The 23,443-nt window shown below is 38.7% G+C and overlaps 1 protein-coding gene across 4 annotated transcripts; it reads right to left on the minus strand.

Moving 5' to 3' along the window:
• Nucleotides 1-571: 571 nt before the first annotated feature.
• On the minus strand, nucleotides 572-20,206 carry LOC121269035 (pyruvate dehydrogenase (acetyl-transferring) kinase isozyme 2, mitochondrial-like). Of its 4 annotated transcripts, none has more exons than XM_041173426.1 (11): nucleotides 20,011-20,206; nucleotides 16,251-16,392; nucleotides 12,143-12,214; nucleotides 11,275-11,459; nucleotides 10,926-11,015; nucleotides 9,818-9,895; nucleotides 8,620-8,693; nucleotides 7,431-7,529; nucleotides 7,047-7,157; nucleotides 6,825-6,938; nucleotides 572-2,733 (listed from the first exon to the last, which is right to left on the minus strand). In XM_041173426.1, exons 1-11 carry the CDS (start codon nucleotides 20,126-20,128, stop codon nucleotides 2,590-2,592), a joined length of 1,227 nt encoding a protein of 408 aa, XP_041029360.1. In that variant the 5' UTR covers nucleotides 20,129-20,206; the 3' UTR covers nucleotides 572-2,589. The 4 variants fall into 4 exon arrangements, with proteins under 4 accessions (XP_041029360.1, XP_041029359.1, XP_041029361.1 ...); XM_041173425.1 differs by having other exon boundaries at nucleotides 8,620-8,696; XM_041173427.1 differs by lacking the exon at nucleotides 20,011-20,206 and adding an exon at nucleotides 19,794-19,872 and having other exon boundaries at nucleotides 8,620-8,696.
• Between the last annotated feature and the right edge of the window lie 3,237 nt (nucleotides 20,207-23,443).

Below are 23,443 nucleotides of genomic sequence, written 5' to 3' on the forward strand. Positions count from 1 at the left end.
GTGGGTTTTAATCCTTCTAAGTTTTCTTGGGTTACTATTCTGCTACATGAGTTAGAACCGTCTGAAGTCTCTGATTGAAATCGGAGTTTGAGGGTTTCAGGTGCAGGGTCATTGCTTTATGAAAGTTGAAGCCTTTTGGGCAATTCCCAAGCTGTCCTTGCCTGAGGACGTCCCAGGGCACCCAAGCGCATCTTCCATGGTATGATGCCTCGGGAAATGGAAGATCTAGGCCATCATCCCACTATTCACACATATGCTCTTCACATGGAAAACATTAAAATTTCTATTAGTGAAAGCCTAATCTGAATCAACTGGTACTATTATTTTTGATAATTATTCAAAAAGAAACCCAGGTGAATATACAATGAACTGTATACTCAAGCCTTTCAACGGAGTTATTCATATATAGTCCTAGTGAATGGAAGGAAGGATTGCTGTAAACTGATTTGTATGACGACTAGGATAATGCTGCTCTTTCAATCTAGTTTTCAAGATTATTATACACCACTTACAACTATATTTCTGGTGACTGAAAATTACATTTGTTGGAAATATAGACAACAAAATACAGTTAAAATCATCAATTTTATTTTCAAAATGATTAGTAAGTTCAATTTTGAACTAAATTTGGAAAGTCAAAGTTTGACTGGAGAAAAAGGAACAATTAGGTCCTTATGACAAGGTGTCATATCGAACATGATCCTATACTCAAATGCATATATAATGCTGATGTAAACAAATATACAATGATGAGATACAGTACAGTGAAAGAATAAAATCAAGTGCTGATAATCACACACAACCAAAGATAATGGTCGTGTTATTTAAAATTCACGTTAAAATCCAAGTCATTTTTTAACCTTCCCAAAAGTGACTAAAAATTAAACAAGCTTTTAAGCTCTACAGTACTATGTACTCTAATTTTAACAAAAGCACTGATATATTGCAATAGCTGCACAATTTAAAAGGCCAATGATTCACATTCTCTCTTAATGAGCACATCTTTGGCACTTTTTGCATAAAACACATACAGATTTACACACAATGTATATACAGATAAAAATAAACATGTAGCATTTCACTGATAAACTAAATTTGTCATTCATAATAATTGTATGTCCAGAGGGGATATCAAGAGGTGTAGTACATTTTGATGAGAGCAGAAAATTTCAAAACTGATAAAAGTTTAATACAAAGAATTTGGACAGAATAATTACAGGTAGGCGTATAACAGTGAAGCCCTGGCTGTGGGGGTGGTGGGAGGCAGGGTGAAGGTAAAGGAAAATGAACAAAGGGATTTAAGAGGTCTAGGGATACATGTGATCAAAAAAAAAAATCATCTTGCATGAGCAAAAACAAAATTATAAAGTTTGTGATGCTGAGCTTCATCACAGTCATTTAGAATGTGATGAGGAAGAACTGCTTCAATCATACATAGCATTGGTCAAAATACTGAGTTCAGTTTTGTGTTTACCATTTAAAAAATATTTATCTGGCTTTGGAAAAATTCCAGCATTGAATGACGAGGAAAATATCAAGCTTAAAAAGGGGCTGAATGAACTTGGGAAATATTTCTAGAAAAGCAAGTTATGGGATAATTCAAGTGAGGTGTTTAAAAGTAAAACAAGAAATTAACAAGGAACACAGAGAAGGAATGTCCCTCTATCAGAAGAATGCAGAACAAAATGCAAAATAATCTTAGAATTAAAGCCAAGTTAACCTGGGATATCCTTCTTCCCATAAAAGGATTGAGGACACAGGGAGCTTTGGCCAAAATGCCACAGATGTAAAAATCAATATTTGAAATTAAAGGACATGAATAAGGAAAGGAATTAGAATTTTAAAAAGCTGCCACATCTAACAAGAACAGCAAGCCGGTTTCATAAACTGAATTTCTATGCCTGTTTCTACATTTCAGGATTTAGGCCTAACACGTCTCAAAAATCACTGATAGTTGTAGGTCACATGATTTTAGAACCGCCTATGTAAGATAAACACACACCCCTGAAAAAAATGCAACTTTATCAAATGAAATCATATTTTCCATACAATATTTTAAATTTTTGAATATTTAGATTATTGGTTTGTGAAATGCCATCTTTTGGATCAATATGTATATCGTACATGGTCGAATTTTAAGCTTCATGTTTGGGACATTTCTTCTTTGTAATATATGACCCAAAATCTGAATTTCTATAGCTGTTTTTACTGGTGAGAGTATCCAGTCTTCTCTAACAATACTGCTACATTTACCCACAAGACTTTTAATGCCATCCAATGTGTTTGCTCCACAATCTGACACTAAACTTGAAACAGCTTTAAATATTTATACTGCCACTATTTTCTCTACTGAAGTTAATCAATAAAGATCTCTTGTCTTTCAACAGTAATATTCTGCAAAAAAAAAATGGGACAAATACTCTTGCTTAGAATCAACTTGAGGTTAATTCCTTATCTCTATTATTGCTTCTATACTATTGTACGCTCTAAAAAACCATGTGGTAGTCTAAAAATCATATGACTTGTTATGTCAAAGCGCAACAGTCACTTTCACTCTTTTCCACAACATTGAACTGATGGGTTTGTGCATCATTGCTGGATCTTATGTACAGCCAAGTTCTTTGGGTCACTACTAGGTACACACCAATCGTCAGCCTCATGACTATGTTGGTAATGTCGCCAGGCAGATTTGTTATAAACTGGTAGTCTTTCTACAGAGTCTTTCGATAGAGCCTAAAAGAGAAATTACAAATACTGAAGAGTGAAAATACAATTCTAACATTTGAATTAGTTAACAATATAGTCTACTTAAGCTAATTTTGATAAACCATGTAAATCAAAACGTACTGGCCTAAATGGGTTTCTTCTGGCAAGGAATCATGAACTTATTTTTAAAAAAAGGTTTTTGTCTACTTTGCTCAATATTGGATGAATGAATGAGCAGCACAAAATAAGCAAGCAGTGTTTTTAGATTTGAGTAAAGCAAGTCTAGTGCAATGAAAAATCATCTCTCTCTTCTGGGCAACATATCATTGACGGTCTCAATTAGTACTTGAGCAGGAAAGTGATGCAGAAGAACGGGTCATAGCGCAGCTCCTCAAATTGGAAGCATAACACATTCCACAAGAGCTACTTATCTAGAAAATGCAAATTTGTATTGACAAATTTAAGGGCTTAAATGTGAAGCTCACTATGATTGAATAACCTTCCAAATATTATCTGGGCTCACATTTGAAGAATAGTAATTTGGAATTGGTATGAGTGCTCACCCAGCCATGTCCCAATCAGGTGTCTCTGCATTTAGAGAAAGGTTTGGGAGTAAGGAGGCTGAGGAAAGAGAATAGGAGGAGAGATAGCTCTTTGCAATAAATAACCTGTCATGATTTGAGATTTTTAATGGGGCAGTTTTATGCCATGCTCGAAGATCTGTGTACTGAGCTGGTTTCCTATGATTTGCAAGCTGCATCTTCTTCTATTATTTAGAATTGTGCATAATTGTGAATTAACAACTTCTTTCCTTGCAGTGACCTGCTGACTATATTTAACATAGCTGCAATGTCTGGCAATAAGTCTCATTTTGAATCATAAGAGACTATCTTTTAATAATTCTTTATGTGGGTTTGTGGCTGCCATGCACTATGATCAATGTAAAGTGTTTTTACCGTGGAATACACATTTTATTTGGACTAGGAGTCCCATGTCCTCTTGGCTATGTGAAGACTGTTGTTTCTATTCTCTGAGGCTTCTAATTACACTTGAGTAAATTAAGTATGACCATAGCCAAGTTACGGGAGTACGGTCATAAAAAATTTACAGCTCTCACGCTGAGGGGTGTCACAATGGCTGTGGTTTCCCAATATTGGCTCTGGCAGCTAAAGTTTTGCACTTGAAGCATTCAAGAAACTGATCCCAATTATCATTTAGATCTTATTTGTTATGCTGCAAGGAGACAAAACTAAACATTTGGGAATAAAATAAAGGGTTGTTGAAGCAGGGATTTCTGTCTTAACACGAGCATGACAGCTCAGTGTTCATAGACTGCCTGATACATAAATACATAGTTCAAATTTTTCCTAATTCGGTAGTTCTTTACTTGCTATAATTGTATACAGATTGAGGACAATGAATGATTGCTTTTTTAAAAGCATTTATTGCCCATCCCCAATTGTTCAGAGGGCATTTAAAAATCAATCACATTGCTGCAGTCACAGGTTGGCCAGAATAGGTAAGGACAGCAGATTTCCTTCCCTAAAGGACAATCATGAAACAGATGAATTTTTACAACAATCTGCAATGGTTTCATGGTCATGTGACTTTTAGTTCCAGATTTTTCTCAAATTTCACCATCTGCTGTGGTGGTGTTTGAACTTGGGTTTGAACCCTGGGTCTCTGGAATACTAGTCCAGTGAATACCACAACGCCACTACTGCCTCCTTCAAATTCATCTTGTTGCAAATTCACCTTCTTGTAAAAATTTGTTGGAACAACACCAAAAAGAATATACAGCCCACAAGTGAAAACACAGCCTTTCCTCTGATCAACTAGTTAGAATTTTGGAAATAATTCCAGACCCATTAAAAGTTCCAGATTATTCAGTGTTAAAACTCTCTCTTCTGTGATACCTGGAAAATAACTTGAGGTATCATTCAAATAATCTCATGCAAATTTCAGGTTAGAATAGGAAACTGCTCGGAGGTTACTTTCGGAACCATACTGCCTGCACAAAAAGGTCATTAAAACTCTGATTATATTTTACTGCAAACATGTAACAATGAAATAATTAATGAAAACATGGAACTGGACAGAATTCAAAGAATATCATACAAAATTACACATTTTTCTGCTGAAATTTAAACAATGCATTTGTTCAGCAATGAAATAGAAGCTAATTTGATCTTTTGACCAATAAACAGAGTCTACTTTTTAATTAAATGAAACACGATCATAAATCCCAAACGTCTTCCTTGTTGGACACATTATGGAAAGCCGCAGAGTTAAAGAATGGTGGTCTGCACTCTGCTGTGACTGAAAGCAGAAACCCATTATAGATAGTTGTCAAATACAAGCCAAACACACATGAAAAAGAAAAAACTTCTGTTAGACTGGTTATTATAGGGCCCATTAACTTGCTGCATGGCCTAGGATAGCCCACATCCTAATCGTATTACTTGCCAGAAAGAGAACACCTTCCCACAACAGCCCTGGCTGTGAATGAAGGCTCAAATTGCTCATGTAGCAATGCATGCCAAGGCACTTGGAATTTTCATAACTACTGCAGATCAGTTCCAACTCCAACCTTTTAGTTCATTAGGTGCCAAAAGTATCAGGTTTGGGAAGAAAAGGGCCAAGGCCTTTTCATAGGCAAAGTTGAGAGTACTGATATAGATCCAGAAATATTGAGGGCTACCCACAACCACCCATACAGATATGCCAACACACAAAAGCCTGTAACCTCAGAAGTTTCAGCAATAATCCAAGTCATTGGAACTCTACCTCATCTCCTTGTGCAAGTTCCCAAATCCTCTCCTGTTCCTTTCACCCTTCTACTCAAGTGAAGTCTCATTCCCTGGCTACCAGCAGTTTCCACTTGTTTAGACCCCAACCTTTGTAATATCTCTCCTGAACTTGTTTGCCTTACTACTCAGCTGCTTCACTTTTTTGAAGTGTCCTTAAAATCTTTTTGATCATGTAATTTCAGTCACCCCTTTAAATTCTCCTATAACTGCTGTCTTTTTTCCTGTTTCATTATATCAAGGGCAGTAAAAAGAAATGCAGTCTGTTGCCGGTGACTACACTTCTGTCAACTCCACCATTGTTAAAAATGTGCCACAGTTGAATTGCACCTTTATTTCAGAACAGATTTTTGTCGGTTTAAGCATATATATGCATGTATGTAAGAGTTACATTGTATTTCTGCAATGTCTTATATTAAAAAGTATGCTGTCTTCATTTGATTATATACCTTTCAATGTAATTCAGTCACATCTCAGAAGTAGCACTCTTGCCTTGGAGTCAGAAGTTTGTAGGTTCAAGCTTCATTCTAGAAACTTGAATACGTAACCTAGACTGACACCTCAGTGTAGCACTGAGGGAATGCTGCACTGTTGGAACTGTTGTCTTGCTGATGAGAACTTAAACCAAGGCCATATTTGTCCCCTTAGGTTGATGCAAGAGATCCCATGGCACTATTTGGACAATACTGCGCATACAATGGTCAGAAAATTTACTTACATTACAACAAGATGCACTACAGGCATTCACCAAGGCTCCTTTGACAGTACCTTCCAAAACCACGACCACTACCATCTAGAAAGACAAGGGCAGCAGATACCTGGGAACACCACCACCTGAAGTTCCCCTCCAAGTCACTTAACTTCCTAACTTGGAAATATATCACTGTTTCTTCGCTGTCGCTGGGTCAAAATCCTGGAACTCCCTTCCTAACAGCACTGTGGGTGTGTACCTACTGCAGCGGTAGTAGGCAACTCATCACCACCTTCTCAAGGGCAACTAGGGATGGGCAATAATTGCTGGCCCAGCCAGCGAAGCTCATATCCCATGAATGAATTAATAAAAAACAATGACTACAATTCTAAACTATTCCATTAGCTGCAAAATACTTTAGATATCCTGAGGTGGTGAAAGGCAGGTTATAAATGAACGTTGCTTCATATTCTGAGTTTTACTATTGTAATCTACTGCTAAACTGCACTGTGTCTTAGTACGCAATGACTAGTTACTGTTTGCATTTCAATCTGACGTACCAAAAACAGAGTAAACTGGTAAACATTATTTTATATATCCTAAGCAGAGAAAATGTTCACCTTTAGGTAAATGACTGCATCGGTTCCATAACCCTCCATAGAATAGAGCTGAAGGTCCCCCTGAAAGTACTTGGCATAAAGTCTTGAAATAGGCAGCCCATAGCCAAAACCAGCCTGAAAATGTAATAACACTGCATGAAAAGGCTACAAAATTCATCAATATTGATGAAATATGCCAAAGTACAGTACATATATGTAGCAATTGTGTGAATAAATACATACCAGTGGTGTACCTCTAGAACTTCCCAAGTGTGGTGTGGGAGCTGTGCTATACATGTAACTGAACAGCCGGTCAATCTTACTTAGAGGAACACCACCACCTTTGTCACTCATCTGGGAGAAAGACAGATGATGAAATAAAAGAAAAATGCCTCTCATTATTAGCATTTTATAATGCAATGCATGATCAAAACGTTATTTCCACTGGATAACTAGAATAAAAGGTACTAGAATTGCGAGAGTACACTTCCGGGAAATTCTGTTTTTTTTTTACATCTGGCACACTATTTACCAGAAGTTGAATTATCAATTTAGATGTTCTGTTTGCTGTCTTGCAAAGTATGTACATAAAATAATCTTAAAAAATAAAACATCAAATATTTTCACCTTAATTGTGACATCTTCACCACCCAGTGCAACTTTTACTTTGATAGATGGAAGACAAGGACTGGATTCATGACTTTCCACAGTAGCTCTCATGGCATTCTTGAATAAAAAGACATGGCACTGAATGTTTTTACTTTGCTGACACAGCACAAATGTTAATGCATCACCAAACAGATACTACTAAAAATATACTGACTAAACATAAAATGATCTCACCCTCATAATATATATTTTTAAAAACTGCTTAATAAATGTTACCAATTGTAACATGCATCTATATGAAAATATAGATATGTGTTCATATAGATAAAGGAACATTTTTAGTAAGTAATATTTCCCAACAGGATTGATCTATTAATACTGCATGTGCAGTAGTGGTTAATAAATGAGGTACCATAACTTCCACTGCAGCAGTAAATACAACATTGCAACTCTATTCAATTATGTAGGTTATCAATATGTACATTGGACTTCACAGAATCCAGTGCCGTATTCTATTAACCAATGAACAATCATAAGATATAAATGGCTACAGAAATTCATAATATTCTTTATGTGCAAGGATTCAATGTTGGCTTTTACTCCCTCCCAAAGGTGCTGCTCACTTGTCTCCCACTGATAAGTTATATCGCCTATTTGCTAATGCTCCCCACTGCTGTTGTTCACTTTCCCTTACAAATTGGTTAGCTGGTGAAAGGAATTTAATACAATTCAAAAGATTTCATACTTTCGTAGCACAAACCTCCTTGTATTTGTATTTTAATATTACTTATTATTAAGAAGGGAGTTGCGTGGCGAGAGACATGAGACTAAGGGTTAGAGAAAAGTGCACAGCTCTCACCGGTGTCTTCACCGGGCCTCTGCACAAAGCTACACAGATTTTGATGTAAAATTATCATTGTTGATTGTTTAGAAATCAAGGAGGATCTGAAAAATGGGATAAAATAGGGAATAATGAATAAGAGCAACCCTTAACTTAGTATTTTGGATAAAAAGGCATTTTGCACTCAATAAATGATCTTTACTTTCACCAGTTCCTCTACAGTTTGCATTGTCATTGACAAAAAAAAGTTAAAATATTTATTTAAATTTCACATTAAAAAAACAGAAACATTTCTACTTAAGGTTGATAATATTCTAATAATTGTCATATTTCAATAAATAAAAAGGTCAATAGCTGGTTTCTTACTTTGAAAAGTTCAAACAGCATGTGATAGAGATGAGATGGCACATAAACGATATGGACAGGTCCTGAAGTATTCACTGCTGGAATAAGAGACAGTCATATTTTGGACGAAATTCTCTTTCAAGATTTCATTAGTAATACATCAAAAACTGTTTAGACCACACCTGTAGTACTATGAGCAGTTCTGGCTGGGCACTATACCTTAGAAATAATAAAAGGCTGTGGAGGGAGTACAGGGTAGATTTACCAGTATGATACCTAGGTGCAATGGCTAAATTACAAGCAGAGATTACACAAACTAGGTTGTAAGTCCAGTAATTTAGAAGGTTAAGGGACGATTTTATAGAAATTTTCAAAATACTAAGTGGAAAAGATAACTATTTCTTCGGGCTGGGGTGTCTAGTACTAGGGGCACTGTCTAAAAGTCAGAGCCACATCATGCAAAATAGTAGGAGTGGTGGCAGAAGATTGGAATGCTCTGCCGAAAACAGCAAATGATGCTAGATCAATTGTTAATTTCCTCCTATTCCCATGTGTGCTGTGCCCAAAGGCAGGTCCTTGGCTGACTGTCTGCTGATGCTTCATCCCGAGCCATTTTTCAGGGCAGTTTTTGTCAGTGGTGCTTTGCTATTGCCTTCCACTCTCAAGGGCAGGGCGAAGAGACAGATCCCAAGTCTACCTCTGTGGGAGCAGGAATCAAATCTGCAGTATTGGCATCATTTCAATGACAAGCTAGTATCTAGCCAACTTAAACCAGCCCCCAAATTTTTGTTAATCAAAGGTATTAAAGGGATATAAGGCCAAGACCTTGGAGTTAGGTTGCAGATCAGCCATGATCTAACTGAATGATGGAACTGGCTGGAAGGGCTTAGTGGCTTATTCCTGTTTCTATAAACTCTCTCGTCTCCTTTGATGCATCTGTTGCCATGAGGGAAAAAATATATTTAAAAAACAGGTCAGTTAAGTGTAAATGGGACCGCTCTGCAAGGATATGTATAAATTAAAATTGTCAGGCCTCAGCATAAGCTATGTATTAACTGAGCAACACAAACAACAATTTCAGAAGGGTCGAGTACTTATTTTAAAGGAACAGTTACTTTGAAAAAAAAGAAATAGCACCGAAGAGACATGCTAAAGGATATTTTGATCTGATTAATATTGCATCGGCAACAGTTATATAAATTAACTCATGCAATCCTACCATTATATTGGTCCACTTCTAGTGCAGGGGAGTCCATATAATATTGGTCACAAAGGAGCTTGGCAGTTTCATATGCATCTGTGAACAATGAGCTGATAGTGACCATCTATAAAGCAACAGCAATCATTTTCCAGGCAAAAATGCATGTATCAATATACAACTGCTTTACGCAAAGCTTCTACATCAAATTACTCACTGCATGTGCTTTTTGATACTTCGCAGAACATGAACTTTCACCAGAGATTACTAACATGGTAGAATCCTGATTTTGACCAGAGTTTGGTGAAGGCAAAGACAAAAGGCAAGAAGCATTAAGCAAAAGTGCTTTCCAGTGTAGAAAGATGCGGAAACAAAGGCAGGTAAATCAACAAAATCCACGTGTACACAGCTTTTGCTGGCTGCTGCACCAGCAACTCTGGAAAAGGTATGGAAATCACTAGCTGCTTTTCTACCAAGGAGCAGAAAGAGAAAGGTAACATTTTTTAACCATCAAATATTTCAAATTGTTGTCATGATTATTTTTCTTGCATTAAAAAAGCAATTTGAATTTTTAAAAATGTATTTGGGTACTAAAAAAAACCCAAAAACAAAATACGCAAGAATATTGCTTATATTTAGTGAATATCAAGACACTGCCACTTCCGCAAATGAAAAATCGGACATTGGTTTTAATAAAGACTGATAAATCACATATTTTGCTCAAGACATGTTATCAGTTGATGTATCCCCGATCCTTACAAGCAACATTTGTGAACAATGTCATATTTTGTACAGTAAGCAGAGCAGCACCACCTGATGACAGAAACAGCCAGAGTGCATCATCATTATACAATAGAAATGGCTAGTTTGTTAGTTTCTCAAAGTTCATAGTTTAGTATCAGTGACCAAATCTGGGGGCAACATAGCTAACTAATGTAAACATTATCATTCCAAAGCTTCAATGCTGGCTTAATTGAGGATTTTCTGAAAGTTCCACTAACATCTATGAAAAAGTAAACATACAGATAAAATAGATTCTGTTTGTGGATTTTCACTGATCGTGGCCATTTGTAATTCCTAAATCAATGCATAGAAGCATTCCCTCAAGTGAACAGAATTAATGACTTACCCCTGACAACATCTACAACTTCACAGTCTGGATCAATACTGCCTATGTGCTTTGGATGAGCTGGATTTGTTGTGCCATCAAAAATGAGTGCTTAGGAAAGAAAGAAATGTTAAACATTGGCTTTTTTTGGTTACATAAACAAACCTATTGAGAACTTGATCACAACAACCCTGTTATTTATAACACTAAGTTCACAAATATCCAACATGTTCCATTGTTCACTAAATATGCAAAGAAGGTTTATTACATTATCTCACTTTTTTTTAAAAAAGGTACTGATGAAGTTGCTTCTATAATGGAACTCACTTTTGAAATACAGCATGAGGTTTCTCTCAAATTTTGCACTTACTATGCTGATTGATAAGCATTCTGATGGAAATACGGCTCATGTAAAATCGATCCAGAAAGTACTGCACATTTTGACTGGTGATGCTATCTTCTAAAAATGATTCCTTGTACTCGATCACACCCTGCGCCATTGTTGGAACAACATCATTATGCCTGTTCCGGATTGTGATTAAGGCATCTGTAAAACTAAGAATATGCAACAACAACAAAAAATCAAAGCCTTTCAATTGTGTTACAAATAAAAGCCTCATATTAAGTCAAATTAGATCCATTTTAGATCTAGTCATTGTACAGGAGCCAGATTTAACAGAATAATGCAAGTAGTTGGACCATGTCAGGCTTCCAGAATCCAATTTAAAAGACCAATTAAAGTGTCTAAAAAGTTGTCCAAACAATTCTCTGATATTTTGTTTCTCAAACTACACTTAGTCAGCATCCTGAAAATCTGTAAGCATTAAAAAGCTACCAATATGATACAATAAATCACCCTTACAAGATGAAATTCCTTCCAACTAAAAGCAGGGAAAAGTTTGCTTTTTTCCCCCCTGTTAATTCAGCTGACACTGAAAATTTCATCACTTTGGGCTTCTGCAATTTCACTATTAGGTTATTACAGATAAATGCATTTTACATATTTCAAAATGCTATTTCCAAGCCTAAATATTAAAGACAGAACCTGTAGTTGGTAACAAGGCTTTAATTTCACAATCAAAGTGAACAGACTTTCAAAAAAGGCCTACAATACAAGACACCAATAAATTGATTTTTTGATAAGGGCTGAATATTCAGTCAAAAATCAGTAAGCAAATGATATCTATAAATACCATAGTCAGTCTTGAAATATTACCTAAAACAGAAAAAATACATACCCTGATAAAACACTCTGATCATCAGGATTCCGATGATAAAACTCAAGAATATCCAAGAGACTTTGGACATACCTAGATGATTAAGAGGATAGTATGCATCAAGTTCTGTTTATCATAGAATGTTATGCATTATGCAATAACAAATAGTTTTATAAATGGTCAGGGTGTTTTGTGCAATCAAATCTGTTAATAAATTTAAGGCTTTAAAAACACACATGCATTTATGGGATACAAATAATGAATTTACAGGGTACAATACTTAATGAAAGTAGCACAGACCGTTTCTGAAAACCTGCTTCTTGAAGGGGAGTCAGCTGTAATTCCAACAGTCACCTCAACTGGGAACAGCCAATAGCACATAACCAAGTTCAAATCTCCTAATTTAATAACCTTTTGGGGGAAGGAGGGATTTTTCTTTTCTGCATTTCTAAACTGTAGCAATGAGGGGTTACAAATGGTCATTGGCTATCCTGGTGTTTGAGTAACAAACCAAACACGCCTACCAACATAAACCCATTCTTGAAGCATAAAAATTGATTTAATCTTGCGCTACTGTATTTAATTTTTACCAGAGGTTGACCTCTAATTTGGCACAATAAGGTTCTATCTACTTAAACACTGTCAGAACAAGCTCTCTGAACCTTATAGGCCCTTAACTGTTGAATGGGTGTAGAATTCAGCTGTTGTGCTATGTTGTTCAAAGATGGGGCACTGCAGCGAAGTGTTGAAAAAGTTGAGTGTTTCCAAAGTTCTTTTCAGGTAACCTTCACCAAAAAGGAAATAAGATCTCTTCTTAATACTAAAATACATGTTCCTATTTATTTGGAACTGTACATTGGTCACACATAAAACTAATAGATAAAAATATACTTGTAAAGGTGCTCTCCTGTAAATAAGCATTCAGGGTAGCTTCATGGAGTTCAGAGGGTTCAGTATGAAAAAGTTCAAGACCAGAAGATCAGGATACAGCCTAAATTTTGACTGCTTAGCTAAGACAAATTCCTTGATTACAACCACAACCACTTTTGAAAGCTGTGGCTGGAGTAGAGGGCACTGAACAGGATGGAAAGAATATACTGTCCAGGATACTATTTTCCATTTGCTTCACTAAACAAAATTGTCAAATTTTCTTAAAATTACCACTGATGATCATCAACATCCCTATAGCTGTTCCCATTTGCAAAATCTGCCTTCCGGACATGTTCACCATCTGAGAAAAGATCACTGGTCATAGAAATTCCCTTTGCCAGAATTAATAATTTACTTTCCTCTCCATGCGTTCAAGTGCCTTGTAAATTGAAAACACAACCATCCTTCAATGGTTAATAACATCAAAAAAACAAATTCTTTAAATGAAAAGGGAGTGACTACATTATTTGTTCTTGATTTCAAATATTATTTTCAATTTTAGTTTTAAATTTTCTCCTTCACTTTTATTGGGGTACAAGAACCCTCCAAAGCCGAGCAACATTTGGAAGTCTAGTCAAATTGCAATTGTACTGCTGACTTCACACTGAACCCAATCACATTCTGGGTCAATGTCCACACATTTGCACAATTCAGTGATCAAGCATAAACAATAATCTAATCTTTGCTCTTGCTGGCTCAGAGGCAGAGTGACCTATTATAGCACTTCAACATCATTGCAGCAAAAATCAGTTAGCTCAGCATAAACTAGTGACTGGAACTGGAACCTTCCAGGTCTGTTGATTCAGCTGCACATTAGCTGGATATTTTTTCAGTTTATGCAGCTACAACATGCACCATGCTACAAGGCCCAATACAGGTCAGATTCAATGGCGTCTATACATAATTATACTTGGTTGAGCGGTGCCTAACAGTGTTATTTACTTGTGTTCAACTTTAAGAACAAGCCCTAAGATTGTATACTGGTAACACGTGACATTATTTCCAATACAGTCTTTGTATACATGCTGTTCCTCAAGAAACTCTGTTTCAATTCAACCCTGCCCCATAGGATAAATTTATTCTTCACAATAATCTTAAAGATCTTAAATAAAATAGGCTTGGTCAGGCTGAACATAGTTAACCAGCAAGTAGAATCCCTGGTGTAAGCTGTGGGGAAGATGCAGAGATGCTTCAGTGTGATTTGGACAAGCTGAGAGAGTGGGCAAATGCATGGCCGATGCAGTATAATGTGGATAAATGTGAGGTTATCCATTTTGGTAACAAAAGCAGGAAGGCAAATTATTATCTGAATGGCTATAAATTGAGAGAGAGGAATGTGCAACAAGACATGGGTGTCCTTGTACACCAGTCGCTGAAGGTAAGCATGCAGGTGCAGCAGGCGGTAAAAAGGCAAATGATATGTTGGCCTTCATAGCGAAAAGATTTGAGTACAGGAACAGGGATGTCTTGCTACAATTGTACAGGGCCTTGGTGAGACCACACCTGGAATATTGTGTGCAGTTTTGGTCTCCTTATCTGAGGAAGGATGTTCTTGCTATAGAGGGAGTGCAGCAAAGGTTTACCCGACTGATTCCTGGGATGGCAGGATTGACATATGAGGAGAGATTGAGTCGATTAGGATTATATTCGCTGGAGTTCAGAAGAATGAGGGGGGATCTCATAGAAACCTATAAAATTCTAACAGGACTAGACAGGGTAGATGCAGGAAAGATGTTTCCGATGGTGGGTGAGTCCAGAACCAGGGGTCACAGTCTGAGGATATGGGGTAGACCACTTAGGACTGAGATGAGGAGAAATTTCTTCACCCAGAGGAGTGGTGAGCCTGTGGAATTTGTTACCACTGAAAGTAGTTGAGACCAAAACATTGTATGTTTTCAAGGAGTTAGATATAGCTCTTGGGGTGAAAGGGATCAAAGGGTATGGGGAGAAAGCAGGAGCAGGCTCTTGAGTTGGATGATCAGCCATGATTGTAATGAACAGCGGAGCAGGCTCGGAGGGCCAAATGGCCTACTCCTGCTCCTAGTTTCTATGTAAATTTACTGATTATACCTTGACATTATTTGGCAGCCGATTCATGAAGCTGTCCTGACTAGAATATGCAAACCGCATACAGGTGCAGTAATGGGTGCTCACATTTGTAAGTTAAAATTCATTGTTTGTGCAGAATTTAAGGGATCGCCATGGGAATGGCTGATACACATACTAAATGCACAAGTGCAAAAGTGCTCCAATACATAACATTATGATTTTTTTAGCTAATCTGCACACGAAGAGCAAAGCCAGATTTTCAAAGCAAACACAATAGGACTTCTTTTTGTGTAACGCACATTTATTTTAAACTTAATTTTCAAATGGACATTAGGAATTAAGCCTTCCGGCCTCCCAAACGGTATAGTTGTCAGCCCAATACCGCAGTCTAAGAGAAGCTCAGGTCTCAATGCAAGACTACCTCCTCAAGATAGCCTCACAAAGCTTGTAAAAAATTTGATTTCAGAGATTAATGACTGGAAAACTAATACTATGCTTTGAGTTCTTTCGATGCTGAATTCACAGTATAACCACACTATAAGGCACAATAGTGACTTTAACCTGTTAATATGTAATGCTGCTTAGTAGCATTTCTGCACCAAAACAAAGAGATTGTAATTGTGGAATTACGTTCAGCAACAATGTAATGAAACAATTCAAATCAAATTTGGCAGTAATTTATTGATAATAAACAAAATTAAATAGGCTCAGTATCACATGTTGAACTTCAATAAAAATACTGCTTTGAACTGGCTTTTACAATCAAGAAAGATGCACTCCAAGAGAGGATGGGAGGACTCTACACAGCCTCAGAAGTGAAGTGGGTGAAAGTTCACAGCATACGTTACACAGCCCCAGCTGGATAACCGTCAGATAATTTAAGCAGGACAAGCCAGCTTACATCTGTCCACTGTACAAGTCAACTCATATCACTAGTGAACATATATAGCCAGACGCCTAGCTTCAGCAAGACCTTTCTAATATTGTCACAACCAGAAACTTATGGATGGCAAACTTATCAGTATTGCACAATATTATTAATTCCTCATTCAAAATGTAGTATTTTGAAGAAGCCACACATAAGAGACACATTATTTTCTGAAGAGGACATTCGCTCGTCTGTATGAACATCTCCTGTGTGGCTACTCACCAGCTTTGGACTAACTGAACAGAAGGTGTGCCAAGTAGCCGGTCTGGGAGAAGATTGATTTCCTTCATAATATTAGAGAGTCTCACAGGCAGCTCTTGCCTCAGAAACATAAAGGAGGTCTTCTCACAGGCATTTGTTGAGCCTAAGTGGATAAGAATGCAACACTGTACTTAAATGCTAAGTGTCAACAATTTCTACCCAACTTTTTTCCCTTCTAAAAATAGTAAGAATTATGCTGCAATATAGCTCCACTGTGCTGGCAACTTGGTATTAACATGCCTGATGCATGCAACTCAATATCATCCTCACTTGATGCCCAAATACACAATTGAGGTCATGATGTATTATTAAGCCACAGGTTTAGTTCTACTGTCTTCTCTCCATGTAGAGACCTTTCATTCTGATTCTTGTCCCTCTGTGGAGCTGATTTGATGGCACCACACGCAGACTCATCAGCATGTGGATTAATTTGGGAATACTGCAAATTAAATTCCAGCCTTGATTTCCAAGAGGGAGACACATGCACCAGGAAAACTTAAATATCAACTGGGTACTGCTATGTATTCAGCTTGTACCAAGTTTTCCTGCTCAAACTATCAGCATTTAGTGTTGAGTCAGAAACGTGTGCGATTCCAGATAATGCATCTTAGTTCCTGAAGTTGATACTTTCAGAAAGTGAACTGACAAGGCTCCAAGTAAAGGAGAAGCTGGTAATAGCTAAAAATATCTCCTAGGAATGTAGCTTACTTTCCCTAATGAATATTTCTACGTGTGCATGTGATGAAGTGTACATACTTCATAGTGAAAGTATATATAGTACAGTGCATTGCTTCTTGGGAAAGATGAAATTTGGCTGCTAGAACTACTGAAAAACTAAGTTGGACTGCAGTCTCAAAGAACAAGTTATATTTCCTATAATCTAATGTGTTTTGACAAGTCTGATTAACCAAATGATGGTTACCTCTACATTTCACCTTCTGTATTGCATGGAAAGATCTATGCAGTCACATCAAGGAGTTTCTGCAAGCCAGAGAGGCATGATGTAAATCTATGCTACTGGCATTCAATATAGACCTTTTGCATGGATACAGATAATTGATGTATAGCTTCAGTAGCTCTTGCACTCAAGGCATAGGTCTAGAAGCTCCTGCTGCCTTAATTGAGCGGATTAGTGTTAAAATACTCAGACAAAGTTCTTAGCCCACACAGTCACTGGATACCAGCCAGGCAGCAGTTCGGGTTCAGCGACCTTGAGCTAAAAAGAAACTTGACTATGTTTCATGTTCCTAATTATTATCCAATGATCTTCTGCCAGGAAATGGCTATATGATATCCTCTACAATCAGATAATCCACTGACAGAAGCTTGCAAAAACAATAACTTTCACTTACGTGGCCCATTTAACAGTTAAAAACATCCCATGGCACATAAATAATGTGCCCCAGGAAGAGACAATGCCTTGAAGAGCAGTTGGGGGAAAATCTAAACCAAAAAAGAACTGGTGACTCATTGTTGCTGAGCAACTCTTGATCCTGTGGAGAAATGATAAACATCTATGTGATGCTATGTTGATGAACTAGTAACTACTGAGCCCAGATGACAATAGATAAATATCATAATTATCACTGCAACTTCATTAAATAAGTTTGTTAATATTACCACCTTACTAGTTCTCCAAATCAAATCTCTTTTCCCGACGTCATTAATAATTAGTGTTCCCACAGGAAATATTGATTCTACTTCCATCTCCCGTTAACAATACACAACTGCGAGACTGGTAGTTATAAAATGCGAAGTGCAGCTAGCATGTTATATCATGTGATGCCCCAGCTGCAACTCATGCTCTATCTGACAAAAGGGTTCATCACATCATTTGGTTTTAGTGAACTCTGGAGTCAAATCAGGTTCAACAGGGTAGATGCTGGGAAAATGTTTCCCCCTCTGGTGAGTCAAGAACTAGGGTTCATAGTCTCAGAATAGGAGTTTGGTCATTTAGCACTGAGAGGAGAAATTTCTTTACTCAGTGGATTGTCAATCTTTGGGATTCTGTATCTCAAAGTGTTGTGGATGCTCAGTAAATAAGTATGCTCAAAGAAGAAATCAACAGATTTTTAGATACTGAGGTTATCAATGGGAAAAATGCAAAACAGTGCAGTTGAGGTAGAAGATCAGCCATGCTCTTATGGAATGACAAAGGGCACAACAGGAGTTGGGCAGAGAATTTGATGTTGAACTTTGATAATGCATAGCAAGTCAGAGATAGCCAAATTAACATGAAATGCAACTCTATCAGAATCCTTCATTGTATAAACAAAGCTTCACTGAAGATTCATATCATCACAAGATAGCTAGGGAAGAGGAAGGCCATTCAGCATTTTAAAGGAAATTGGATAAATGCTGAAGGGAAAGGACAGGCAAGTGGGACAAATTGGATTGCTCTACCAGAGCCAGAATAGACAATGGCTCAATGACCTCCTTCCATGCTGTACCATTCTATAATTCTAACCCATCTTGGTTCATTAATGCTGAGATATCCTAAAGTTTCTCCCATTTCAGCATCAAATTATTTCTTAAAAGACTTCAGGATTTTCACCACTTCCTTCCAGCTTGTGTCAAGTATTATTGCTGATCTCATACTTTTGATTTCAATTGCCATATTCTGCAGTGTAAGTAGGCAGGTAAAGTTACCAGCAAAATTAGTCTTTCGCTCTAATGACACTCAAATAATTTTGTCCACAAGTAACACTGAAACGTGCTGCAACCTTCACGTCAGCAAACTATGCCGAAATATTCTTCTAATCTTTTGAGCATGAACTGGAACATAAATACCAGCATAAAGCAAGCATTATCCAGCATGAACGATCAGGGCCATCAAGTCACGAATGTTTGATATGCCACTGATTTGGCGCAAGTCTTTTAGGAAACTCCAGGTTAACTGCAATAGTAGGAACCCTACTCCTCCTCCGATGCAGATTTTTGTTTATAATGCAGTTCAGGTCCTGTAGGCTGATGTAACAACTGCATTTCTTGCAAGTTGACTCGTTATCCGAAACGGGTGACTCAGTATTGATGCCATTCATCTGTTTCACTGATACTTACAATTTGAACTTTAATTTGCAGTATTGCTTATAGCCACCTCTTTGATTTTTGCGTAGTTTTCGAATCTACGACCTTATGGCCCAAAGTAACAAACCTCTCAAAGCCAAGGGGGTTGCCGAGATCTTACCTGCTAAGCGGGAACTAATTGGATGGCCAAAACATTAGGAAAATCCCACATTAGCGCTGCAGCGCAGTACAAGGCATCGATTTTGCATTTATTCTGGGGCGCAGGGGCCAAATTTCTAAACACTAAAACTTGGTGCAGTCAAGGCAATTGATCACCGGGCGCAGAGCTGCGTGCACATTTCCGTAAACATGCGCCGTTCGGTGGTCAGAGAAAAAAAAATCAACTCTAACAATCAGTTTGACTAAATGCCTTCAGATGAAGGGAAATGAGGGAGGGGCAGCATTTCACTGTCGCCCTTCAACACGAATCAAACTCACCATTTGTCTCCCCCTCTCTCTCTCTCTCTCTCTAAGAGGGCGAGCTGGGTTGGCGTACATTATTACCAGACAACGTTTATTATTCCCCCTGCCCAGAAAAGCGAAGGAGCCCGTCCCCCCCAACCCCCCAGGCCTCTCCTTGAGAGGGGATGATGTGGACAGGCAGCCCGAGCCCGCCCCCTCCCTTCCTCCCCGCGAAAAAAAAAACCGAACTCACCAAAATCCAAAAACTGCTTAATGGAGAGCGGGGAGGGTGAGAATTTAGAAAAATGGTCAATGTGTTTCGGCACGTTGGCCAAGGCCGTGTTCTTCATTAAAAAGCGAACGAATTTCATTGTCGTTGCTGCTCCTGCTGCTGCTACAGTTGTTGTCGACCTTCCCTCTGACAGCCACCGCCAACACTCCCCACCGCCCCCCCTCCCCGCCCCTCTCTGGCCGAGTCCGCAGCGCTCGAGCCGCAATCTGCATAACAACCGACCGCCCAGCCAATCAGCGGCCCTCGCCCCGCCCCCTGAACTCATTCACTGGCCAGGAGCGTCATCGCATCCAGACGTCAACGTCTCCTCCGCGCGTGCTGGCTGGGGCTGGGAGAATTTGCTCTTGTTATTGTCCCGAGGACAAGTTGTCCTCCTTGGACACGGAGCTCCGCCCCCTCCCTGCTGTTTTCCATCTGCACGTTGATCCCGAGAATTTGTGCCTGGTTTGGAATTTTAAGAGAAAACTTAGGCCAGTCAGATGAAAGCTTACATTTTGTAAAAGCCAGAAATCTGAACTAAAGATGAAAATGTGACATTTAAAAAGAAGTCAGGTCGAGTGTTCAACCTTCAGAACAAGGCTGAGTTGAAAGGAGTTTAATGATTGGTGAATTCAGCGATAGGTGAGTTGCTGTTGCAGCGAGCCGGCACAGGCACAATGGGCCGAATGGCCTCCTTCTGTGCTGTAACCATTCTGGGATTCCAGGAAATAAAGGATCTCCTGACAGTGTCAGAATCGCTAGTGCCATCAGAGGCCATGTGGTCTAAGATGAGAACTAATGGTTAGAATCATTGAATGGTAACAGCACAGAAAGAGGCCATTTGCACTATTGTAGCTGTGCTGGCTCTTGACAAGTGTCATCCCCCTGCCTTTTCCCTATAGCCCTTCAATGTTTTTCCTCTTCGGAAAATGATCCAAGTTTCTTTTGAAAGCCACAATTGAATCTGCCTCCACCACACTCTCAAGCAATGCATTCCTGGTCCTAGCCACTTGCTACATAGAGAGGTTTTTCTTCATGTTGCCATTGCTTCTTTTGTCAATCACCTTATATCAGTGTCCTCTGGTTCTCAATCCTTCCACCAATGGGAACTGTTTCTCCCTATCTCCTCCGTCCAGATCCTTCAAGATTTTGAACACCTCGGTTAAATCCCCCCTTAGTCTTCTCCCAGGAGAACAGCCCAGCTTCTCCAATCTAACCATGTAAGTGAAGTTCCTCATCTCTGGAACCATTCTCATGAATCTTTTCTGCACCCTCTCTAATACCCTCACATCCTAACATGTGGTGCCCAGGGTTGGACACAATACATCAGTTGAAGCTCAAACACTGTTTTATATAGTTATATCATACCCAAGACTCTATTTATGAAGCTCGGGATCTCATATTTTATTAACAGCTTTCTCAACCTGCCAGGGATTTTTAGGATGGTAGAATAGAGTCCTAATGGTGAGGAATGGTATTAGCAATTTGTGGGAGCTACAGTTCTGTGTTTGAGTTAGGATGTCAGGATATGGGGTTAGTGGTTAGCTCTCTAGTTAGTCTGCCATATTCTATCCTCCATAAACTTGAGGTCATCCAAAACTCTGCTGTCTGTGACTTAACTCACACCAAGTCTTGTTCGAACTTACATTGGCTCCATTCAAGCAACATCTTGATTTTAAAATTCTCATCCTTGTTTCCAAATCCCACCCCCCCCCCACCCACCCGTGGCCTCACCCGTCCCTATCACTGTTATTTCCTCCAGCCCCACAACCCGTTGAAATCCTGGCCTCCACCATTGATGGGTGCACCTTCAGTAGTTGCCTGGGCTCTATGCTCTGGAATACCCTCCCAAAACTGCTCTGCCTCTCTACCTCACATTCTTCCTTTAAGACAGTCCTTAAAACTTACCACTTTGAAGCTTCTGGTCATCAGGCCTAATATCTCCTCCTGTGGCTCAGTCATCTTTTGTCTAATAAAGCTCCCGTGGAGCACCTTGGGATGTTTTATTATATTAAAAGCACTATATAAATATAAATTGCCATTAGGGTATGTGTTAAGGTGTTAGAATTAGAGTTGTATATTAGGATATCATAGTTAATGGTTAGGATGCTATGATTAGGGTTTAGTGGTTATGGTATGAGGTAGGCTTTGGTTTAAAATTTTGGAGATATAGGAACTGTAAATGCTGCACAGTGTCCACAGAAGCCACTATTGACACTGAAGTCACTGGACTGATCCTTACTGAAAAGTTGGAATGAGGTAAACTGGTAGTAGTAGGAAGTTTGTCTGAGTGAGGCAGTGCAGAGACATTAAATTGTTTGAAAATAGCTGAGACATATGGGAAATCTCATGGTAATCCTAAGGGCATAGAACAGGCCATCAGCATCTGAAAAGAGGCTATACTCCCAGATACGCACTCCTTCATCTGGGCAGAATTATATTTGACAAAGGATGGGCACCTGGTTCTCTTTCCAAATGCCAGTGGAACTGTTGTGCATCACCAGAAATTGTTGCTTTTTAATAAAATGAAAGTGGTAGTGAAATTAATGTGCACAAAGTACTTCAAACATATTTAAAGGCAGGATCATGGCTGAGTGGTGATCCAAAAGGGGCTATTGATAACTTGGGAAGGAGGTTGACAGATTCAAAACAGTTCAAGGTCATGTCCTTTTCTCCTGGGAACCCTTCAGCGTTTAGGATGCATTTCCCCAATACTCCCATATCTTGGGACTGCCATCCTTGTTCCCAGATTAATTGATACCCTGAACAGAGTGCTCGCTGCCTATGAGCCTTTCTCAAAATATTCACAATGCTCCCACCACCTTGAAATACACATATATGTGCTCATGGACCCCATGGAAAGCAAAATGGTGTCAGTTCATTATCAAGTCTAACTTCTCTCTTCAAAAAAGAAACAGCGAGAACATATTAGGCTATTCCATTCTCGTTTTTCAATCTCTGGTGCATCTGTTCTGATGCACCTTCCGATATATCTTCATTTTTCCCCAACCAAGAATTCTCCTCCGCCTTGGTTGACAGTGCTCTTGATCCAGTCCATCCTATCTCCCATACTTCTTTTCTCACAGCTCACCTACCTCCCAGAATCATTATAGGATTCCCCTTGGTCTCACCTTCCAGCCAACTGGCTGCTATGTTCAACAGATTTTGCTATTTCCACCACTGCCAATGTGACACCACCAGCGAACACATCTTCCCTCCACTCGCCTTTCAGCAATCTGAAGGGACCATTAGTTAACACTCGGCTCCACTCCTTAATCAAAACCCCCAATATCCCCTCTCCTTCCAACAGCACCTTTCCATATAATTGCAGGAAATGCAACATTGCTCTTTTACCTCCTTTCTTCTCATTGCCAAGGCCCCAAATTTCTTGGGGCCTTGGACTATTCACCCTTTC

The sequence above is a fragment of the Carcharodon carcharias genome, chromosome 23 (assembly GCF_017639515.1).
Source record: "Carcharodon carcharias isolate sCarCar2 chromosome 23, sCarCar2.pri, whole genome shotgun sequence".
Taxonomy (NCBI): domain Eukaryota; kingdom Metazoa; phylum Chordata; class Chondrichthyes; order Lamniformes; family Lamnidae; genus Carcharodon; species Carcharodon carcharias.

Excerpts from the sequence above, each read along its gene's own strand:
- LOC121269035 (XM_041173425.1), bottom strand. The coding sequence starts at position 20,128 with ATGAAATTCGTTCGCTTTTTAATGAAGAACACGGCCTTGGCCAACGTG. Across the intron at positions 7,530-8,619 it reads TGCTGTTTGAACTTTTCAAA|AATGCCATGAGAGCTACTGT; the intron begins GTAAGAAACCAG and ends TTTTTATTCAAG. Across the intron at positions 7,158-7,430 it reads GTGAAGATGTCACAATTAAG|ATGAGTGACAAAGGTGGTGG; the intron begins GTGAAAATATTT and ends TCTTTCTCCCAG.